The following is a 20198-nucleotide window of genomic DNA, read 5'->3' as shown; positions in this document are numbered from 1 at the left end:
TCAACCACAGGATTTACTTGGATCTCACCAGTTTTCACATGCACTCGTTTTTGTTCTTTATATATAGTTTTAAGAAACTTTATCACATATGTAGGTTTCTGTAACCAACACCACAGTAAAAATTCAGAATGTGTTGTCGACACAAACTCCCCATGCCACCCCTTCAAGTGACACTTTTCCCTGACCCTAAACCCTGGCATCAGAGATTCTATAAATTTGTCATTTATAGAACATTAATTAGAAAAGTAGAGTCATTTAGCACTTACTCTTTGAAGTTGGCTATTTGACCTTATGAGATAATAGGAAATATATAGGTCTCTGCCCCTTGTGGCCAGCTGCCCCTGGTTGCCGGCACACGCTCCTGAAACCCTTGTAAATTCCTAAGTGATAAGTGCATTAGGAGCAATTTTTATTCTAATGAGGTGACTCTGGGTGGGCTCCTGTAAGGCTTCTGGATGAGGACCAAGCCATAATTAAAAAGTTTGCAACATTCTGCCCAACACCCATCCTCCAGGGAGGGGAGCGGGAAATTGAGTCAATAATTGGTCAGTCCTGAAGAAGCCTCCATAAAATCCCCAAGGATGGGTGAGCTTCCAGGTAGGTGAACACCTGGTTGGGGGAGGGCAACATAACACAACTCCACCAGGACAGAAGCTTGTGCTTGGGACCCTTCCAGGTCTCATTCCATGTGTCTCCTCATCTGGCCGTTCACCTATATGCTTTAACCTAGCTTTTAATTGGTGTCCGTGTTTCTCTGAGTTCTGTGAGCTGCTCTAGCAAATCAATGGAACTGGAGGAAGGAGTTGTGGGGAACTCCCACTTGTAAGCAAGTCCGAAGTTGTAGGTACCCTGGGGACCTACTACTGGTCCCTGGGGTATGAAATGAGGAGGGGGGTTCATTCGTGGGGCCGAGCCCTTCACCTGTGGGACCTGACACTCCAGGTAGCTCGTGTCGGGATGGAGTTACACTGCAGGGCCCAGCTGTTGTCCTGGAGAATTGCGGGGGTGTGCGGAAATCCCCACACGCATTTGGTGACCGGAAGTGTCCCAAGGGTCGTGTGGCAGCCAGTGTGAGTAAAGGAGAAGCACGGGAGGAGGCCGAAACTGTAGGTTTGTCCAATACAGACCTCAGGAAAAGTCAACCCAAGATCCAGCCAGAAGCTCTGTGGCGTCTTCTCTGCACTTGGACGCCGGACTTCACGCAAACTGGCTGCACCCCAGGTGCTCCTGCCTAAGTGCTCAGCTTGCCCTTTTCCCCAAACTGATGATCAGAATGCGCCCCCACGGTCACATGGGCTTCGGGTAGGTTCCCGCCTCCGAAGAGGCCTGTGACCGTCTCTTTCGAGGAGGGGAAGGCCCCGGGTGCCCTCATGACGGTTCCGATTCTTCCCGCCGGACAGAGGGCCGGCAGCAAAACGACTGCTCCGGTCAGAAGCGCTAGGAGCGCTCAGTGAGGCGACGGGGTCACCTCCCACCCGAGTGCCCTCAGGCCCGGAGCGAGCGAGCCGAGACGCACATCCGGAAGCCCCGAGCCCGCCGCACACGCCCCTCGCCGCCCAGACCCCGGTGTGGGTCCCGAGCAAGCGAGGGGCCAGGCCCGGGAGGCGGGAATGCGCCTGGGGACGTCCTCAGTCCCCGAGGAAGGCGGGCGCGCGCTCGGGCGAAGTCTTTGGGGCCCGACGGCCGAGGGCGGCCGGTGGGGACCGGGGGCTTGTGTGTTAACTTCGCGGGGCGAGCTGCGGACCCACGAACACCGCGCCTCGGCGACCTCAGCGATTTCACCTGGGGCTCCGAAGGGGCAGGTGCGTCCACGCGCGAGGAGAGCTCCTGCGGTAACCTTGACATCGAATCTGAGGTCAATGTTGTTTTGGGGAGTGCAGGATTTGAGAGCCTAAGAGTCTAGAAGTTTTGAGACTCATAACCCCAGGCCTCTGTGTGTGTGTGTGTGTGTGTGTGTGTGTGTGTGTGTGTGTGATTTAACGTTCATTTTTGAGAGAGAGAGAGAGTACAAGTGGGAGAGAGGCAGAGAAAGGGGGAGACAGGGGATCCCAAGCGGGCTCTGTGCTGATAGCAGCGAGCTGATGCTAGGCTCCAACACAGGAACCACGAGGTCATGACCTGAGCGATGCTCAGCGGACTGAGCCACCCAGGTGCCCCATGAGGCTCAACCTTCTGGATGGGGGAAGTATTTCCTTTCAGTCTTTTGAGTCCCTTCTCAAGATTCCTAACAAAAATTCGAATCAAAATTTGTCTCCTGCATCCCCTCTCCTCACTGTCCCTGCAAAAATCAGAGAGTAGACTTCACACTTAAAAGCAGACTTGAACTCATGACCCTGAGATCAAGACCTGACCTGAGATGCTTAACCCACTGAGCTACCCAGGTGCCCCAGGATTTTTATTTTATGGCAAAAGTCTCCTCAGGTATTTCCTTGCAGGTTTGACACAAGCAACCATTTTCGTAAATTCCCCTTCTCCACGAGAGCTATTTCATTAAATTAAAAAAAAAATTTAATGTTTATTTATTTTTGACACAGAGACAGAGACAGAGCATGAGTGGGGGATGGGCAGAGAGAGAGGGAGACACAGAATTTGAAGCAGGCTCCAGGCTCTTATGTCACTATCACCACTATCCAATTTTTTTGAATTTTCATGACCCCCAAAAGTGACTGGATGGTTGTTTTGGTATTGTTGAGTTTTGGCAATTCTTAATATATTCTGAATATAAGTCCTTTATCAGATGTACAATGTGGAGATATTTTCTCCCAATTCCTGGCTCCACTCTTCTTAAATGTTGTGCTTAGAAAGTACAAATGTTTAAAAGAAAAAAAAAAGTACAAATGTTTTTAATTTTTTTTTTAAAAAAATTTTTTTTCAACTTTTATTTATTTTTGGGACAGAGAGAGAGAGAGCATGAATGGGGGAGGGGCAGAGAGAGAGGGAGACACAGAATCGGAAGCAGGCTCCAGGCTCTGAGCCATCAGCCCAGAGCCTGACGCGGGGCTCGAACTCACAGACCGCGAGATCGTGACCCGGCTGAAGTCCGACGCTCAACCAACTGTGCCACCCAGGCGCCCCTAAATGTTTTTAATTTTAACCAAGTCCAATTTATCACCTTTTATGGCTCATCCATTACTGTCTTGTCTCACGAACTCTCTGGCTAACTTATTTGGTTTATGAACATTACCTCCCATTTGCCTCTCTCCCTTATATTTAGGTCTGGGATCTATCTTGAGTGAATTTTTGTATATGTTTAGAGTTAAAGGTCTTAATTTATTTTTCTGCAAATAGAAATACAATTATCCCAGCATCCTTTGTTGAAAAGACCAATCCCATTCAATCATCTTGGTACCTTGGGAAAAAAGCTATTGACCTTAATATTTTTGGACTCTCAATTCTGGTTGTAACTTTCTCATTGACTCCAGACCCTTGTTGGCCACACTTTAGTGGCCTTTTCCTGAGGCCCCAATCTCAGTCCCAATTTAGGTTCCTCCCAGCTGCTCTTTCCTCTAGTTGGTGTTGGCCAGCCTCATGCTGATGAGGGACAGAAGCAGAAGAATGTTCACTTTTAGTCTGCAAGGCTGACCAATAGCCAGCATAGTTCTAATAAGGATTAAATATGTACTGGTTGCTACCTTCTTCTTTTTTATTTTATTTTTTTAAAATCTTTATTTATTTTTGAGAGAGAGACAGAGTGTGAGCAGGGGAGGAGCAGAGAGAGAGGGAGACACAGAAGCCGAAGCAGGCTCCAGGCCCTGAGCTGTCAGCATAGAGCCTGACGCAAGGCCCGAACTCACAAGCCGTGAGATCATGACTGAGCCACTCAGGCGCCCCTACTTCTTTTTTTTTAAAGTTTATTTATCTTGCGAGAGACAGAAACAGTGCCAGTAGGAGAGGGGCAGAGAGAGAGAATCCCAAGCAGGTTCCTCATTGTCAGCACAGAGCCTGACACCGGGCTCGATCTCTTGAAACCTTGAGATCATGACCTGAGCTGAAACCAGGAGTCTGACACTTACCCAAACTGAGCCACCCAGGCACCCCTAGGTTGCTACATTCTTTTTTTTTTTTTTTTAATTTTTTTTTTCAATGTTTATTTATTTTTGGGACAGAGAGAGACAGAGCATGAACGGGGGAGGGGCAGAGAGAGAGGGAGACACAGAATCGGAAACAGGCTCCAGGCTCCGAGCCATCAGCCCAGAGCCATCAGCCCAGAGCCTGACGCGGGGCTCGAACTCACGGACCGCGAGATCGTGACCTGGCTGAAGTCGGAAGCTCAACCGACTGCGCCACCCCGGCACCCCTAGGTTGCTACATTCTTAAAGGGCCTCATGACTGCCTGTAAATCTCACGGATAGTTACTATCAAACTGAATGATAAGCACCAGAGATATCTTGGGTAAGTAGTTTCATGAGTCGAAATTCTAAGAGAACATTTATGATCCAATACTCCCTGCGTGTCCCCTTGCCTTTGAGTAGTAAGCATATAACCACCAGATTCATACAGCAAAAGTGCAGCTTTTTCTGCCCACAGGTCCTGTCCGGGTGCTGCTTAAATTAACTTAGTAAGTTGCACCACAAAAGTCTCAAGAATTCTTTCTTCACCATTTAGCTCAACAATCTCACAATATTGTACCAGTTGCTCAAAATTTTTTTCTGTTCTTAAAAACCTCCTCCTGCAAGCAATTTTTCACCAGAAGCTTTCCGTGGGTGCCTGTTACCAGATGTATTTTCCTCTTTCCAGAAGTTTGTTCTCTGCTGCACCATCCACACTTGAACTTTTACTGTTTGGAAACTTTTTTTTTTTTCTTCCAGAGAGAGAATCCCGGAGGCACAGAGACAGGGAGAGAGAAAGTGAGAGAGAAGCGGGGCTCCAGCTCATCTAATGGGGGCTGGAGCAAACAAACGGTGAGATCATGACCTGAGCCCAAGTCCGATGCTGAAGGACTGAGCCACCCAGGTACCCGGAAACCTTTTTTAAAAAATAAGGCGTGGAGGGGCGCCTGGGTGGCTCAGTCAGTTAAGCATTGGACTTTGGCTCAGGTCATGATCTATCCTTCCTGAGTTCCAGCTCCAGGTCAGGCTCTGCACTGACAGCTCAGAGTCTGGAGCCTGCTACGGATTCTGTGTCTCCCTCTCTCTCTGCCCCTCCCTCGCTTGTGCTCTGTATTTCAAAAATAAATAAAATAAAATACAGAATGTATACTATACACTCGGGCCTTGTCACTTCCTGCATAGCTCGAGAATGCAATTTAACTCACACCAAGTTTGCCTCCAAGAAATTGAGTCTGAAAATCTACCCGTCTCCCGCAAGACCCGACTTTAAGTAAATGAGATAATTTCGGCGGCTTCTGACTTCCGGGCCATCACTGGCTCGCAACCGCAAACCCGCCGCCTTGCCTCGTGTACGTCACTTGTCCCCCACTCGTTCCAGGATGGCCGCCCCCAAAGCCACAGCCAGCGGGCGCGGACATACTGCTCCCGGAAATACCGGCCAACTGTTCGCCTTTCTTCGAAGTCTTAGGGTCCTCCTCGGCCGCCATAGGCTGTCGAAAACTTGGAGCGACGGTTCCAGGAATAGCAGCAGTTCGCGGAAGTGTTACCTTTAGGTCTCCTTGTTTCCTGGAGAAAACCAGGTCGGTGTGTGCTTTTGTCCCTTGAAGGTTTTCGGTTTGTCCCATAGGAGGTTTGTTTCTCATGGGATGACGCGGTGTCCACATCGTGGAAGTGGAGTAGGGTGGACCTGTGGAATTACTGGCTCAAAAGTGGAGGTATTTGAGGGGAACCACGTGGGAGTCTGTGACGCCTGTGTCTGTGGTTGGGGTACTTTTGGGGTCATTAAGACCGTTAAGGGTCGGTCTGTAGAGATCACGACCGTGTCCGCGCTGTAGAGCGTATGCAGTCCTGCAGCAGGCGGGGCAGATCATTTACGATGATCGAAGTGTCTGGTTCCGGGTGGGGGGGGTATTTAATTTGGGGCTCAGTGATGTTGGGGCTCCGGTGGGTGCTCATGACATGGGGGTGTCTCGCCCGGTTTTCGGATTAATAAGGGCGGTGTGATCGGTGTCTGGTACAGAGATATTTGTCAGGGCTGCAGCTTTGGACGCCAAGGACCTGGGGCTGGAGTTTGGGTTGAAGTTCTTAGCTGGGCTGCTGGGACCGAAGACTGCAGAGCGCAGGAGGGTAGTTCCAAACCCTCTGTGGTTTTGTTTGTTTTGTTTTGTTGTAAAGCCTTTTGTGCAGGGGTTGACTTATTGCAGACCGAGGGGCTAAATCGCCACCGCCGTCTGTTAGTCGTCGTCTATGGCTGTTTTCCCGGGGCAGAGGAAGAATTGAGTCCTTGCGACAGAGATCTTAAGTTGAAAATGTGTAATATCTATCCGTTTGCAGAAAAATGTTTGCCAGCGCCCGCACTCACCTCTTAATACAGAGCAGCGGGGAACACTGTTGCTTACTTGCCTGCCCTACGTCCACACTTTGTTCTTTGCCAACAGAATGCCCGTTTTGCTTAGTATCCACCCCTCTTGCAGGGTGACCCACATGTCGGTTTATTACTAAGTACCGGTTGGTGTTAGTCAGCCGTGGTGGCCCCAGTTCCGATTGCTAATGACTGAATTTCTGTGAAATGAGCTTAGTATGTGGTGCGGTTCCAGCTAGCTATCTGTGAAAATCTGCTTACTGGTTTCTGGGGGAGCATTTTCTCTTTTATGTCAGTAATTCTTTGAATCTCTTTTTTTATGTCCATGATGATGTTGTCTGAGTATAATCTTAATTTTCATTCCGGTTTCCAATGTTTATAATTTATTATAATTTATATTATTTTGAGCAAGGCCTCAAAAATAAAGGAAATATAAATGAAAATGCAATTTATTTATTTAAAAATTTTTAAAAATGTTTATTTTTGAGAGAGACAGAGACAGAGAGCAGGGAAGGGACAGAGAGAGAGGGAGACACAGAATCCAAAGCAGGCTCTAGGTTCTGAGCTGTTAGCACAGAGCCCTCCGCAGGACTCCACAGTTTGAACTCACCAGCCGTGAGATCATGAGGTGATCCGACATCGGTCGCTTAATTGACTGAGCCACCCCGGCACCCCAGGTCCATTTTTGTTGTATACGTTTCAAGGCTATGATGTTGCGTGCATAGAAATTCAAATTTTTATAATGTGGTGGATTGGACCTCTTAACCAGTGAGTGTTGTTTCTCTTTTTCTCTAGTAATTTTTGGGCTTTTTGGTCCATTTTGTCTGAGAATATAGTTAAACCAGATTATGCTTACTCTTTTCGTGGTATACTTTCTTCCTAATCTTTTTTTCTGGAGCTTTCCATGTCATTGTTTCAGACATGTAACCTATACTAGCATGTTATTAGGTTTTAAATTTTAATCCAGTGGGACAATTTTGAGGCATTTGTGTTTAATGTAATTAACTGGAATCCTGGTTATCCTTAATATAATTCTTATGTTTGGTTTGGTTTAAAAACAGTCATCCAAGTGCATTGTAGTTACCCCACTTATTCTCAGTTTCTTACTCTTTTTTGCCTTGTTTTGGGTGCGTTTCATGCCATTATATTTTCCCATTCTGTCAGCATGAAAATTGTGAACGTCAAGACAATTACTGGTTTTTGTCAGGACACTGGACATTATCTGTATGGCATGGAACCTTCCTTTGTCAGATTCTCATGTTAATTAGTTCTTTTACACTCTTCTCCAGCGATGCAGGAATCTTAGAACACTTCGACTTCATTTACCACTTTTCAATTTATTTTTATTTTTAATTTTTAATTTTTTTAGAGAGAATGAACTGGGAAGGGCCAGAGGAAGAGGGAGCGAGAGAATCCCAAGCAGGCTCCACACCCAGCCCAGACCCCAAGTCTGAGCCACTCAGGTGCCCCACCACTTTCCAACTTATTTGCAATGTTCTGTACTTTTGTTTCTTATGTATTGAAAACCTCCTAAGATATTACCGTTATTGCTGATAAAACCATGCTTCTGATTTTCCCAGTACTTTGGTTTTTAAACTGAAGTGCCTGTACTCACAGGCTGTACAAAAAGCTCTGAAGATATACTTGAGCACATGTGGTTTAAAGGAAAACAGTGCCCTGATCCTCTTCTGTGTGGTCTGTTGTGTGCAAGTGATCTGCCTGATTCCCCTTCTCCTGAGGCATGTGTTGGGTGGATCTCCTTTGCCTCGTCTCATGTCAGACTCCCCCACTTACACATCACACGATGAAGGAAAACCTTCGCCACATTCAGAACCTCAGGCTTTACTGAAGAATAAATCTTCTGGGGTATTAAATAAAGGGACACTGAGTAGAGGTGCCTGCGTGGCTCAGTTGATTAAGCGTCCAACTCTTGATCTCGGTTCAGGTCATGATCTCATGGTTTGTGAGTTCTAGCCCTGCATTGGGCTTCTGTGCTGTGTGGAGCATGCTTGGGATTCTATCTCTCCCTCTCTCTGCCTCTCCCCTGCTTGTGCTTTCCTTCTCTCTCAAAGTAAATAAACTTAAAAAAAAAAAAAAAAAAAAGGACACTTAGCAATACTACAGGTATTTGTTAAGGTGAGTGCCCAGGAGTAGTGACAGCATCTGGGCCCAGAGGAAGTGCACCACTCAGACTACGTCATCTCCTCAACCCACAAGTCCTGATGCCCCAGGAGTAAAAGGATCATGTGAAGGAGAAAGAAGTTACGGATATGGTGTCAGTTTTTATGGGATGAAGATTGAGATTTTTTTTTTTTAATTTATTTTCAAGATAGTTAACATACAGTGTAGTCTTGGATTCAGGAGTAGAATTTAGTGATTCATCTCTTACATATCACACCCAGTGCTCATCCTGAAAAGTGCCCTCTTAATGCCCATCACCCATTTACCCCATCCCGTCACCTACCTCCTCTCCAGCAATCCTCATTTTGTTCTCTGTATTTAGAGTCTTTCTCTCTCTCTTTTTTTTTCTAAATCACACTTCTCTTTAATAATGCTTCAAAGTAGAATTTTGGCTTCTTTTCTTTCTTTCTTTTCCCTTCCCTTCCGTCTCATCCCCTCCCCTCCCCTTCCCTCCCATCCCTTCCCGTCTCCTCCCCTCCCCTTCCCTTCTTTCCACCCAAGTTAATTAGCATATAGTGCATAATGATTTCAGGAGTAGAATCCTGTGATTCATCCCCTACATATAACACCCAGTGCTCATCCCAACAAGTGTCTTCCTTAATGCCCCTTTGCCCATTTAGCCCATCCCCCACCACAACCCCTCCGGCAATCCTCAGTTTGTTCTCTATATTTAGGAGTCTCATATGTTTTGTCCCTTTCCCTGTTTTTTTTAGCTTTAATTTTTTCACCCCCTTCCTGTTTTTATATTATTTTTGCTTCCCTTCCCTTATGTTCATCTGTTTTATACCTTAAAGTCCACATATGAGTGAAGTCATATGATACGCCTTTCTCTGACTGACTTACATTGCTTAGCAAAATACACTCTAGTTCCATCCACATTGTTGCAAATGGCAAGATTTCATTCTTTTTGATTGTCGATTAATACTCCATTGTGTATATGTATATATCACATCTTAATCCATTCATCAGTTGATGGGACATTTGGGGTCTTTCCATATTGGGCTATTGTTGATAGCACGGCTATAAACATTGGGGTGCATGTGACCCTATGAATCAGTAATCCTGTATCCTTTTTATAATTACCTAATAGTGCAATTGCTGGGTTGTAGGGTAGTTCTATTTTCAATTTTTGGAGGAATTTCTATACTGTTTTCCAGAGTGGCTGCACAAGTTTGCATTACCACCTAGCATTGCAAGAAGGTTCCTCTTTTTCCACAGCCTCACCAAGATCTGTGGTTGCCTGAGTTGTTAATTTTAGCAAGTCATACTGGTGTGAGGTGGTATCTCATTGTAGTTTTGATTTGTGTTTCCCTGATGATGAATGATGAGCATTTTTTTATGTGTCTTTTTTGGAGAAGTGTCTATTCATGTCTTTTGCCCATTTCTTCACTGGATTATTTGTTTTTTGGGTGTTGAATTTGATAAGCTCTTTATAGATTTTGGATACCCTTTATCTGATATGTCATTTGCAAATATCTTCTCTCATTCCATTGGCTGCCTTTTAATTTTGCTGATTGTTTCCTTTTCCATGCAGAAGCTTTTTCATCTTGGTGAGATCCCAATGGTTTATTTTTGCTTTTATTTCCCTTGCCTCCAGAGACATGTTGAGTAAGAAGGTGTTGTTGCCGAAGTCAAAAAGTTTTTGCCTGCTTTCTCCTTTAGAATTTTGATGGTTTCCCATCTTATATTTAAGTCCTCTATCCATTTTGAGTTTATTTTTGTGTATGGTAAGAAAGTGGTCCAGGTTCATTCTTCTGCATGTTGCTGTCCAGTTTTCCCAACACCATTTGCTGAAGAGACTATTCCTTTGGATATTCTTTCCTGCTTAGTCAAAGATTTGTTAGCCATACATTTGTGGGTCTATTTCTGGGTTCTCTATTCTATTCCATTGATCTAAGTGTCTGTTTTGTGCCAGTACCATACTGTCTTGATGATTACAGCTGTGTAATACAGGTTGAAATCCCTAATTGTGATGCCTCCAGCCTTGGTTTTCTTTTTTAGTATTGCTTTGGCTATTTGGCGTCATTTCTGGTTCCATACAAATTTTAGGATTGTTGGTTCTACCTCTGTGAAGAATACTGGTGTTATTTCGGTAGGGATTGCATTGAATATGTAGATTGCTTTGAGTAGTATTGACATTTTAACAATATCTGTTCTTCCAATTCATGAGCGTGGAATGGTTGTGTGTGTGTGTGTGTGTGTGTGTGTGTGTGTGTGTGTGTGTTTTTCAATTTCTTTCATAAGCTTTCTATGGTTTTCAGTGTATAGATTTTTCAACTCTTTGGTTAGGTTCATTCCTAGATATTTTATGGGTTTTGGTGCAATTGTAAGTGGGATCAATTCCTTGATTTCTCTTTCTGTTGCTTCATTATTGGTGTATAGAATGCAACCGATTTCTGTGCATTGATTCTATATCCTGCGACTTTCCTGAATTCATGGATCAGTTCTAGCAGTTTTTTGGTGGAATCTTTTGGGTTTTCCATATAGAGTATCATACTGTCTGCGAAGAGTGAGAGTTTGACTTCCTCCTTGCCTATTTGGATGCCTTTTACTTCTTCGTTGTCTGGTTGCTGAGGTTAGGACTTCCAATACTGTGTTGAACATGGTGAGAGTGGACATCTCTGTCATGTTCTGTTTAAGAGTCTCTTATGGTTTGCCCCTTCTCTTCTGTTTTTATTATGATTTTCCTTCCCTTCCCCCATGTTCATCTGTTGAGTTTCTCAGATTCCACATATGAGTGAAATCATGTGATACCTGTTTTTCTCTGATGACGTATTTCACTTAGCATAATACCCTCTAGTTCCATCCACGTTGTCGCAAATGGCAAGATTTAATTCTTTTTGATTGCCAAGTAATGTTCCATTGTATATATATACCACATCTTCTTTATCCATTCGTTAGTGGGACATTTGGGCTCTTTCCATACTTTGGCTACTGTTGATAGCACTACTATGAACACTGGGGTGCATGTGCCCCCTCGAGTCAGCGTTTTTGTGTCCTTTGGGTAAATACCTAGTAGTAGGACAAGCCCCATTTTAACAACATGTTCATGTTTTCATTCTGCTTTTTTTTTTAAATCAAAATATATTTATTTATTTTTTTCAGGAATAAAATTTAGTGATTCATCATTTACATATAACACCCAATGCTCATCCAGGACTGAGATTTCTGAAGAGAAGTTAAGAGTAGATCCAGAAGACACAAAGCAGAGCTTCCCCATTGCCAGCTATTTTCAGAGAGCAGAAAAAATGATCCAGGCACAGGTGACTTTTGGTTTATTTTATTCTTTCCTTTGTTCCCTACTGGTGTTGTAGAGACCTATAAAAAAATCAGTTCGATTAATCTGAAAAGTATACATACATATATCTTTTGTCTGTCATCTCCATATGGATGGTGTTTCTAGGTTAACAAGATTGAACTTCTACATGTTATAGAAACTTCTCATTGGAAGAATGGATGGATGACTGAGTGCATAATTACAGAATATTTAATTAGGTATTTGCTTCGTCCACATTGTACCAAAATAAAAGCACCACTACATGTCTAGATAAAACCTATAGAGTGGAAATAGGCAGAAAAATTTTAACATTTCTTCCATACCATCAAAAGGACATCACTTCATTAGAGAGCACTGTTATTACAGGAATCCCTGACGTTTGATGATGTGGCTGTGAACTTCACATGGGAGGAGTGGCAGCTCCTGGCCCCTGCTCAGAAGAACCTGTACCGGGATGTGATGTTGGAGAACTATAGGAACCTGGTGTCATTGGGTGAGGACAGCTCCCCTGTGTCACTCAGAGGGTCCCCATCAGTGGCCTTTCCTTTCTCGGCTTCTTAAAGCTCTGGAGTATGTATGCTGCTCTGAAATTAGATTCTCAGTCCCCTCCCTGGCTCCAGAGACATGGGTATGTTCTCCCTTCACCTAAGTGCACAACCTTTACTTTGTACAAATGTATGATATTGTGATATATATATATTTATGTATATACATGTATGCTTTTGTATACATATATACATATGTACATGTATATTTTAACATATATACCTACATATGCATATGTATGTATATGTACATATATGTATATCTTTTTGGCCTTCATCTCCAATTTTGGCACAGAGCTCCTGCAACAGTTGTGATTTCCTAGGTTATAAGAAGATAAATGTAAAATGGGTGTCTTTTGTTATTTATATAACAAGACCCTTTCAACCATATTTGGATTTATGTTGATGAGGTGATTTTGGAAAGCCACTATATGACCTAAGGATGGAGTCTGGTTGCCAGGGGAACCAACTACGATTAGAGGGTTGCAACTTTCAGTTCCACCTCACCTCTGGAGAGGAGAGAACAGCTGGAATTTGAATCAGTCACCAAAGGCTAATGATTTAATTTACTTAATCGTGCCTACTTAATGAAGCCTCCATAAAAACCCACAAGATGGGGCGCCTGGGTGGCGCAGTCGGTTAAGCGTCCGACTTCAGCCAGGTCACGATCTCGTGGTCCGTGAGTTCGAGCCCCGCGTCAGGCTCTGGGCTGATGGCTCAGAGCCTGGAGCCTGTTTCTGATTCTGCGTCTCCCTCTCTCTCTGCCCCTCCCCCGTTCATGCTCTGTCTCTCTCTGTCCCAAAAATAAATAAATGTTGAAAAAAAAAAATTAAAAAAAAAAAAACCCCACAAGAACAGGTTTAGAGACCTCTTGAAATGGTGAACACACGGAGGTGCGGGGAATGTGGGATGCCGAGACACAGCATGGAAGCTCCACACCCCTTCCCACATACCTTGTACTGTATATCTCTTTCACTGGGCTATGTCTGAGTTATATCTGTTTATAATAAACCAGTAACATAATAAGTAAATTGTTCTACTAAGTTCTGTGGGTTGCCCCAGCAAATTAATTGAACCTGAAAAGGGGGGTCATGGGAACCTCCAGTCCATATTTAGTCTATCAGAAGCTCAAGAAACAACTTGGACTTGTGATTGGCGTCTGAAGTGGAGGAGGTGTGCAGTCTTGTGGTAGTGAACCCCTAACCTGTGGGATCGGAAGCCGTCACCAGGTGGAGATTGTCAGAACTGATCTAAGTTGTCAGACACCCAGTCGGTGTCCTTTGGTGTCACAGAATTCCTTGATGTGTGAAAACCCCATGGATCAGGTGTCAGAAGTCAAGTACTTAGTAGAGTATCAACGGGAGAGGAGACATGCTGGGCAGTATGTTTTTCCTTTGTAATGTGAAAATTGTTTTGTCGTCACCTATAACATTTCTGTGGTCTTCAGAGACCCCAAGCCCAATGCTTAGTCTTCTGTCATTTCCCATGAACAGGTTTTTACCCCAGGAAACCAGATGTGCTCACCAAGTTGGATCAAGGAAAACCAACAGGGACAGTGGAAGATGACATCCCCTTTCGAACCTGTTCAGGTGAGTCAGAGAACCAGGAGGGGGCTGGGCTGTGGAAATCATATTCTAGTTGGCCAGATAAGAGTCATAGCTGTGAGAGGGTTTGAGGATAGGCAGGCAGTGCCTCCATGCATCTCTCTCCCAACATGCGACCTCTTTTTTTTTGTAGGAGTTTAGAGAAAAATATACTCTTTGCCTATTCTGGGATCTATTCCATTTTTATCTACATGTTAATATTTTGCTTATTTGCATAGTTTTCTTCTTCCTAAGATTCTCTGATCTTTCCCTTCCTCTTCATTCCCTTTGACCTCCCTTGCTATAAAATTCCATTGTCCAAAGGCCTCTCTCCAAAGAGAACACTTCGAATTCCTGTCTTCTGACTACTGCACCCCTCTGTCCCATTGGTAGTGTTGATTGTCCTTCCTAACCTCCACCCCAGCCAGGATGCTGGGTCCCCAAAGTCTTCACTGTGCCCTTGTCCTCACTCTGAAGTTCTCCCAAGGTTCTGTTTTCCATCTTTTCATCTGGTCTCCTAGCCCTTCACACTTTTATGCATTCTAATAAGCTAAGTTTCTTCTGTTCACTTAAGAAAATTCCCAAACTGACATCTCCTCAATGTGATCCACCAGACTTTAGGTCTGTATAATTCACTCGTCCCTGTGGCAACTCTCCTGAGTTCCCAATTACTGCAAGGAACTCATCTCCTCTCTCCTCCCAGGAAGCTCCTGTAAGTTTAGGTTCTTCTTTACTCCCGTGCATCTCACATCCTGGCCGTCCAGGCATGACCTCAGATATTCCCTACCTGCAGAGTGCTCTTCTTTAAAGGAGTCAGTTGTTCATGAATTTTAACTAAAAAGATATTTTAACATCCTTCACTCTCTGCAGATCTTACCTCATGCCTACTTTAATTCCTTTGTGTATTTACTAATTTTGAACTTTTTTCTTGTTCATTATAGATGTGACACCGCTGTGTTCATTTCCCTAAAACTTGTATTTTTTCCATTGGATTTGATGACATTGAATCCCAGTTAACTATGTTACCTGTCATGTGACATGAAATTCCTCTTTCTGTGATATCTATGATGTATCATCTCACTTACACAAAGGCAGAGTTTCATCATCTCTCCTACACTGTCCCCAGTGTGTTCCATACATGTGACTGCTTCCTTCATTCATTCCTTTAAAAATTAGTTTCTGGTGGCTTAGCAGTGTATACTTGAGGGTAAGAGCAGTAAGAAAAACACAAGAGCTTTCATTCTAAGAGAAGGAATAAAGAAAATAATCAAAATAAACAAATAAATATGTCTAGGGAAGTGAAAAGTACTGTGATAAAAATTTAGTCACCGGGGTGAAAAGTACTGTGATAAAAATTTAGCTACCAGGGCACCTGGGTGGCTCAGTTGGTTAAGCGTCTGATTTTGGCTCAGGTCATGATGTCATGGTTTGTGAATTTGAGCCCCACATCAGGCTCCACTCCTGTCAGGGCAGAGCCTGCTTCAGATCCTCTGTTCCCCTCCCTCTTTGCCCCCCACCTCAAATATAAGTAAGTAAACATTAAAAAATATGTAAACATTTAAATAGAAAAACTTAGTCACCATAATGGAACAGTAGGGTCTTGGTCTCCTTTTTAGGAATGGAACGCCCCTCTGATAAGGTGCCTTAGAGCCAAGAGGTGAGGGAAGTTAACAGGTTGCTGGGTTGGGAGTGTTCCAAGTAGAGACCATAGCAAGTTCATTTTTTTTTTAAAGTTTATTTACTTATTTTGAGAGAGAGAGAGAGAGAGAGAGAGAGAGAGAGAGAGAGAGAGAGAGGTCAAGCTGGGGAGGGGCAAAGAGGGAGAGGGAAAGAGAATCCCAAGTAGGCTCCACGCTGTCAGCACAGAGCTCACAAATGGTGAAGTCATGACGTGAGCCAAAATCAAGAGTCAGATGCTTAACTGGCTGAGCCACCCAGGCGCCCAAGAGCATAGCAAGTGACATGTAATAATTATGTTTTCAAAGAATCCCTCTGCTGTGTATATAGTAGACAGTAGCAGGCAAGGGTATAAGCAGGAAAGCCATGTAGGAGGCTGCTGTACAACATGACAGGTTGGTTGTCCTCAGAATGGGTGGAAGGGACGTGTTGGTCATGATCTGGATACGGTCATTACAGAGGGCCGATGAGATCTGACATTTAAGTAAATATGGGCTATAAGAGGAAGGAATGAATGGAGGTTGAAGGTAAGACTCTGGGGGTGGAAATGGCTATAAGGAACGTTAAAACAGCGTAATTGAAGAATGAGTGCTTGGTCTTGGCTGTGATTTGAAGAATAGGAAATCCTTAAGGTACATTTGAGCAAGTAGATGAGGGGATGTGAGCAGCTCCCTGGGTAAGGAATGTTCCAAAGTAAACCTGGAGAGTTCAGAGGCCCGAGGCAGGAGTGTGATCTGAAGAATTTAGGAAGAGTAGACAGAGCAAGACTGGAGAGAAGGTCACTGGGGTAGTGACAGGGGGTTGGGGTAGCAGGTCACATAAGGCCTTTTAAGGACATGTTAAGACCTTGATTTTATTCCTCATGAGATTAGAAAACGTTAGGGAGTTTCAAGTAGAGGAGGCTTGACATGATGTAATTTATGTTTGAAAGGATCACTTTGGCTATTGTACAGGAGACAGGACCCGGCAGGGGAGGAATAGGAAAGCCAAGTAGGAGGCTGCTGCTGTAAAATGAGAAAGAAATTGGCCTCCACGAGGGTGGAGGGTATTGGTGTTGGTTCAGTTCTGGTTATGATTCTAAAGAGGGCAGGTGGGATTGATCAATGAGGTAGGTACTGTGTGTGAGCAAGACAGACAGATGACAGGAGGCGCTGAGGAGTTCTGTCCTGGTTAAAGGGAAGACTGGAGTTGTCATTCACTGTGATGGAGGTGCTGTGTGGAGGAGGAGATTTGGGATGGGAAATTAGGAGTTCCCTTTTGGAATTTGTAGGTTACATGTGCTTGGAACCCAGTGTGTATCATTATTATTGCTCCCCAAGGCCAACCACGACAATGAATCCTATAGGGAGGCCCGTTTTCCAAGTGTAACCTGATTTCCTGCACCTCTCTCCATCTCCAATGTTCCTTCCCACCCATTTCACAACCTGCAGCTGTTTTCCTTGTGTCCTTCTTTGCCCTTTAAGTGGTTTTACCAAATGGCAATGTAGGCTCCCCGAACATGATGACTCTGTGTGTGTGTGTCCCCAACATGAGTACATGCCCCGTGCACTGTAGTCATCAGTAAGGATTTGTGAAGTGAAGGAGTCTCTTACCAGTTTGGATGAGGCGACCCTCCAACCTGTGGTTTGCTGCTCACAGTAAATTGTGTGTATTTCACAGTCTCTGCATGTTTTGTAAGGCCTCCTTTAGAAAGGAGGCAAATCTGTATTTATTCATTGCAAATGATCTAACCTTGTTTTTACGCTAACTACTTTTATCCTTTGGGTTATTTATATTATCGTTTTATCCGATGTGCGAGGAACATTAAAATGTATTTTTATTGATCCTAATTTCATAGGGTCATCACTAAATAGACACCTTACATCAAGATAGTTTTTCGGTGATCTTTCTTCCAAATCAAGATGATGAATGAATTCATTGTTCTTTTCTTTCCTAGAAATCTGGAAACTTGATGACTATTTACCGGAGCACTTAAAAAATGAAATAATGGAGAATAGCCTAGAACAATGGCATAAACATAACGCATTTGAAAATACTGTTCATCAGAGCACAGCTCATTCCGTGTTAAGACAAAATCATGATATGTGTGACTTACATGGAAAAACTATGAAACCAAAGTTAACTTTACGTAACCAGAACAGAAGCAATGAAATAAAGAACCCTGCAGATCCTAGTGGAGATGGAAAATCCTTTCTCCACACTAATAACGAACACTTTCATACTAAAATTAAATCCCCTGAAAGCAAGAAACTCATCATTACTAAGTCCCAATTCAGCAAGCATCAGAAAACACAAAAAACAGAGAAGCCTCATGTATGCAGTGAATGTGGGAAAGCCTTCAAGAGGAAGTCCTGCCTCACTGATCATCAGATCATTCATACAGGAGAGAAACCCCACAGATGTTGTCTCTGTGGGAAAGCGTTCAACAGAAAGTTCATGCTCACTGAACACCAGAAAATGCATACAGGAGAAAAACCTTATGAATGCAATGAATGTGGCAAAGCCTTCCTCAAGAAATCACGGCTCAAAATACATCAGAGAACACATACTGGAGAGAAACCATACATTTGTAGTGAATGTGGAAAAGGCTTTATCCAGAAGGGAAATCTCATTGTACATCAGCGCATCCATACAGGAGAGAAACCTTATATATGCAATGAATGTGGGAAAGGCTTCATCCAGAAGACCTGTCTCATAGCACATCAAAGACATCACACCGGAAAGAGTCCCTTTGTGTGCAGTGAATGTGGAAAATCCTGTTCCCAGAAGTCAGGTCTCATTAAACACCAAAAAATTCACACGGGAGAGAAACCTTTTGAATGCAGTGAGTGTGGGAAAGCCTTTACCACAAAGGAAAAGCTCATTGTCCATCAGAGAACTCACACAGGTGAGAGACCTTACGTCTGCAATGAGTGTGGAAAGGCTTTTGCCTACATGTCTTGCCTTGTTAAACATAAGAGAATACACACAAGAGAGATCTGTGGAGATTCAGTCAAAGTGGAAAATCCTCCCTCAGAGAGTCACAGCTTATTACAGACTAGTGGTGCTGTGCAGGAGAAAGGCCTTGTTAATACAGTGACTATGCAGGTGCCTTCTGTGGCTTGTCAGACGCCATTAAACATCAGTGGACTCTTAGCAAATAGCAATGTGGTCATAGTGGGACAGCCTGCAGCCAGATGTGCACCCTTAGGAGATAACAGAGGGTTTGCACAGGACAGAAACCTTATGAATACAGTGAATGTGTTCGTGCCTTCTGTGGTCAATTATGTCTTATTTTATGTCACAGAAAACCAGTAGGAGGAAGCTTGGAGACATTCTACTTGGAGAAGGATTGAGCAAAAATTTCTAGATTGTATTATGGCTGAAAAGTATATACTGAGAGGAATTGTATAAAGGCTGAGGCTGGGAAAGCCTGATTTCCTTATCCTATTAAAAATATGCATTGATACAGAGGCATAATCTGATGTTAACCCAAACACATACACATCAGTTGCTCTATTGTATCTGTTAAAGGAATGGAGGAAGTCTGAGTTCAACTAAGTGGAGGAAATGAGTAGGTGAATTTTAAAAACATACAAGATAATTTGTATCTGGAATGCTGCTATGAATGAAAAATCAGGAAAGGGCTAATATTGGGTGGGTGGGATATGGGACATGTGTATATCAATTCAGTTTCCCCAGGCCAAGATGATTCATTGGAAACTGGGATGTCTGCTGTAAGCTCTTAAAGTTTATTTTATGCAGAGGCACTCATGAAACAGCAGCCTTAGACTGAGTCAGTTCATTAGTTTATGGAGTATTTGTCAAATACTCCTTTTGTACTGGGTCCTGTTCCAGAAGCTGAGGATACAGTAGTGACCAAAAGTAGAAAAAGCCCCTAGTTTCCTGGAGAGAGCACTGAGGTTACTAGATTATCCTTAAGTGGTATGTTTACACATCAGCTAATCTAATAAGAGGATGTAAATATCCACACTAGGTGAAATAGTCTTGGTTGTTTGCTGTAAGAGGATACTGTAGCCTGGATGGCTTATAAAAAAAAATCTATTAAAAAAGTGCAAAGTTTCTACGTAACGAATGTTTCAAAACTTTCTAAGTATGAGAAGTCTTGAATAAAAAATGAAGAAAAAATTATTTCTGTTGTGGAAGCTGCAAAGTTGAAGATGAAGGCACTGGCAGATTTGTTGCCTAAACATCTGCTTCCTGGCTCACAGGAGGCAGTCATCTCACTGTTGTCCTCACATAGGGGAAGGGGAAGGGGAAGGGCGTTCGTGGGAGGTCTTACAGGGGCACTGATCTGATTCATGAGTGTTACATCCTTATGGCCTAATCACCTCAAGGGCCCACTTCTTTATTTTTTTTAATGTTTATTCATTTTTGAGAGAGAGAGAGAGACAGAGTTATGAGCAGGGGAGGGGCAGAGAGAGAGGGTGTCACAGAACTCGAAGCAGGCTCCAGGCTCTAAGCTGTCAGCACAGAGCCTGACGCGGGGCCCAAACAAATGAACCGTGAGATCATGACCTGAGT

General features: G+C 43.7%; 1 protein-coding gene across 5 annotated transcripts; it reads left to right on the top strand.

Annotated features, from left to right (window-relative positions):
• Nucleotides 1-5480: 5480 nt before the first annotated feature.
• On the top strand, nt 5481-19805 carry ZNF350 (zinc finger protein 350). Of its 5 annotated transcripts, XM_045046243.1 has the most exons (6): nt 5643-5764; nt 7781-7874; nt 11698-11855; nt 12236-12362; nt 13908-14003; nt 17611-19805. In XM_045046243.1, exons 3-6 carry the CDS (start codon nt 11841-11843, stop codon nt 18969-18971), a joined length of 1599 nt encoding a protein of 532 aa, XP_044902178.1. In that variant the 5' UTR covers nt 5643-5764; nt 7781-7874; nt 11698-11840; the 3' UTR covers nt 18972-19805. The 5 variants fall into 5 exon arrangements, with proteins under 5 accessions (XP_019674137.1, XP_044902179.1, XP_023100744.1 ...); XM_019818578.3 differs by lacking the exons at nt 5643-5764; nt 7781-7874 and adding an exon at nt 5481-5629; XM_023244976.2 differs by lacking the exon at nt 7781-7874 and having other exon boundaries at nt 5630-5764.
• The last annotated feature ends 393 nt before the right edge of the window (nt 19806-20198 follow it).

The sequence above is a fragment of the Felis catus genome, chromosome E2, assembly GCF_018350175.1.
Source record: "Felis catus isolate Fca126 chromosome E2, F.catus_Fca126_mat1.0, whole genome shotgun sequence".
Taxonomy (NCBI): domain Eukaryota; kingdom Metazoa; phylum Chordata; class Mammalia; order Carnivora; family Felidae; genus Felis; species Felis catus.
The sequence above is the reverse complement of the archived record's forward strand: the minus strand, read 5'-3'. Positions and strand labels throughout refer to the sequence as shown.

Bases quoted from the DNA above. Each gene is read 5' to 3' on its own strand.
- ZNF350 (XM_019818578.3), top strand. The intron at 12,363-13,907 runs GTGAGGACAGCT...TCCCATGAACAG, and splicing joins TAGGAACCTGGTGTCATTGG to GTTTTTACCCCAGGAAACCA. The intron at 14,004-17,610 runs GTGAGTCAGAGA...TTTCTTTCCTAG, and splicing joins CCCCTTTCGAACCTGTTCAG to AAATCTGGAAACTTGATGAC.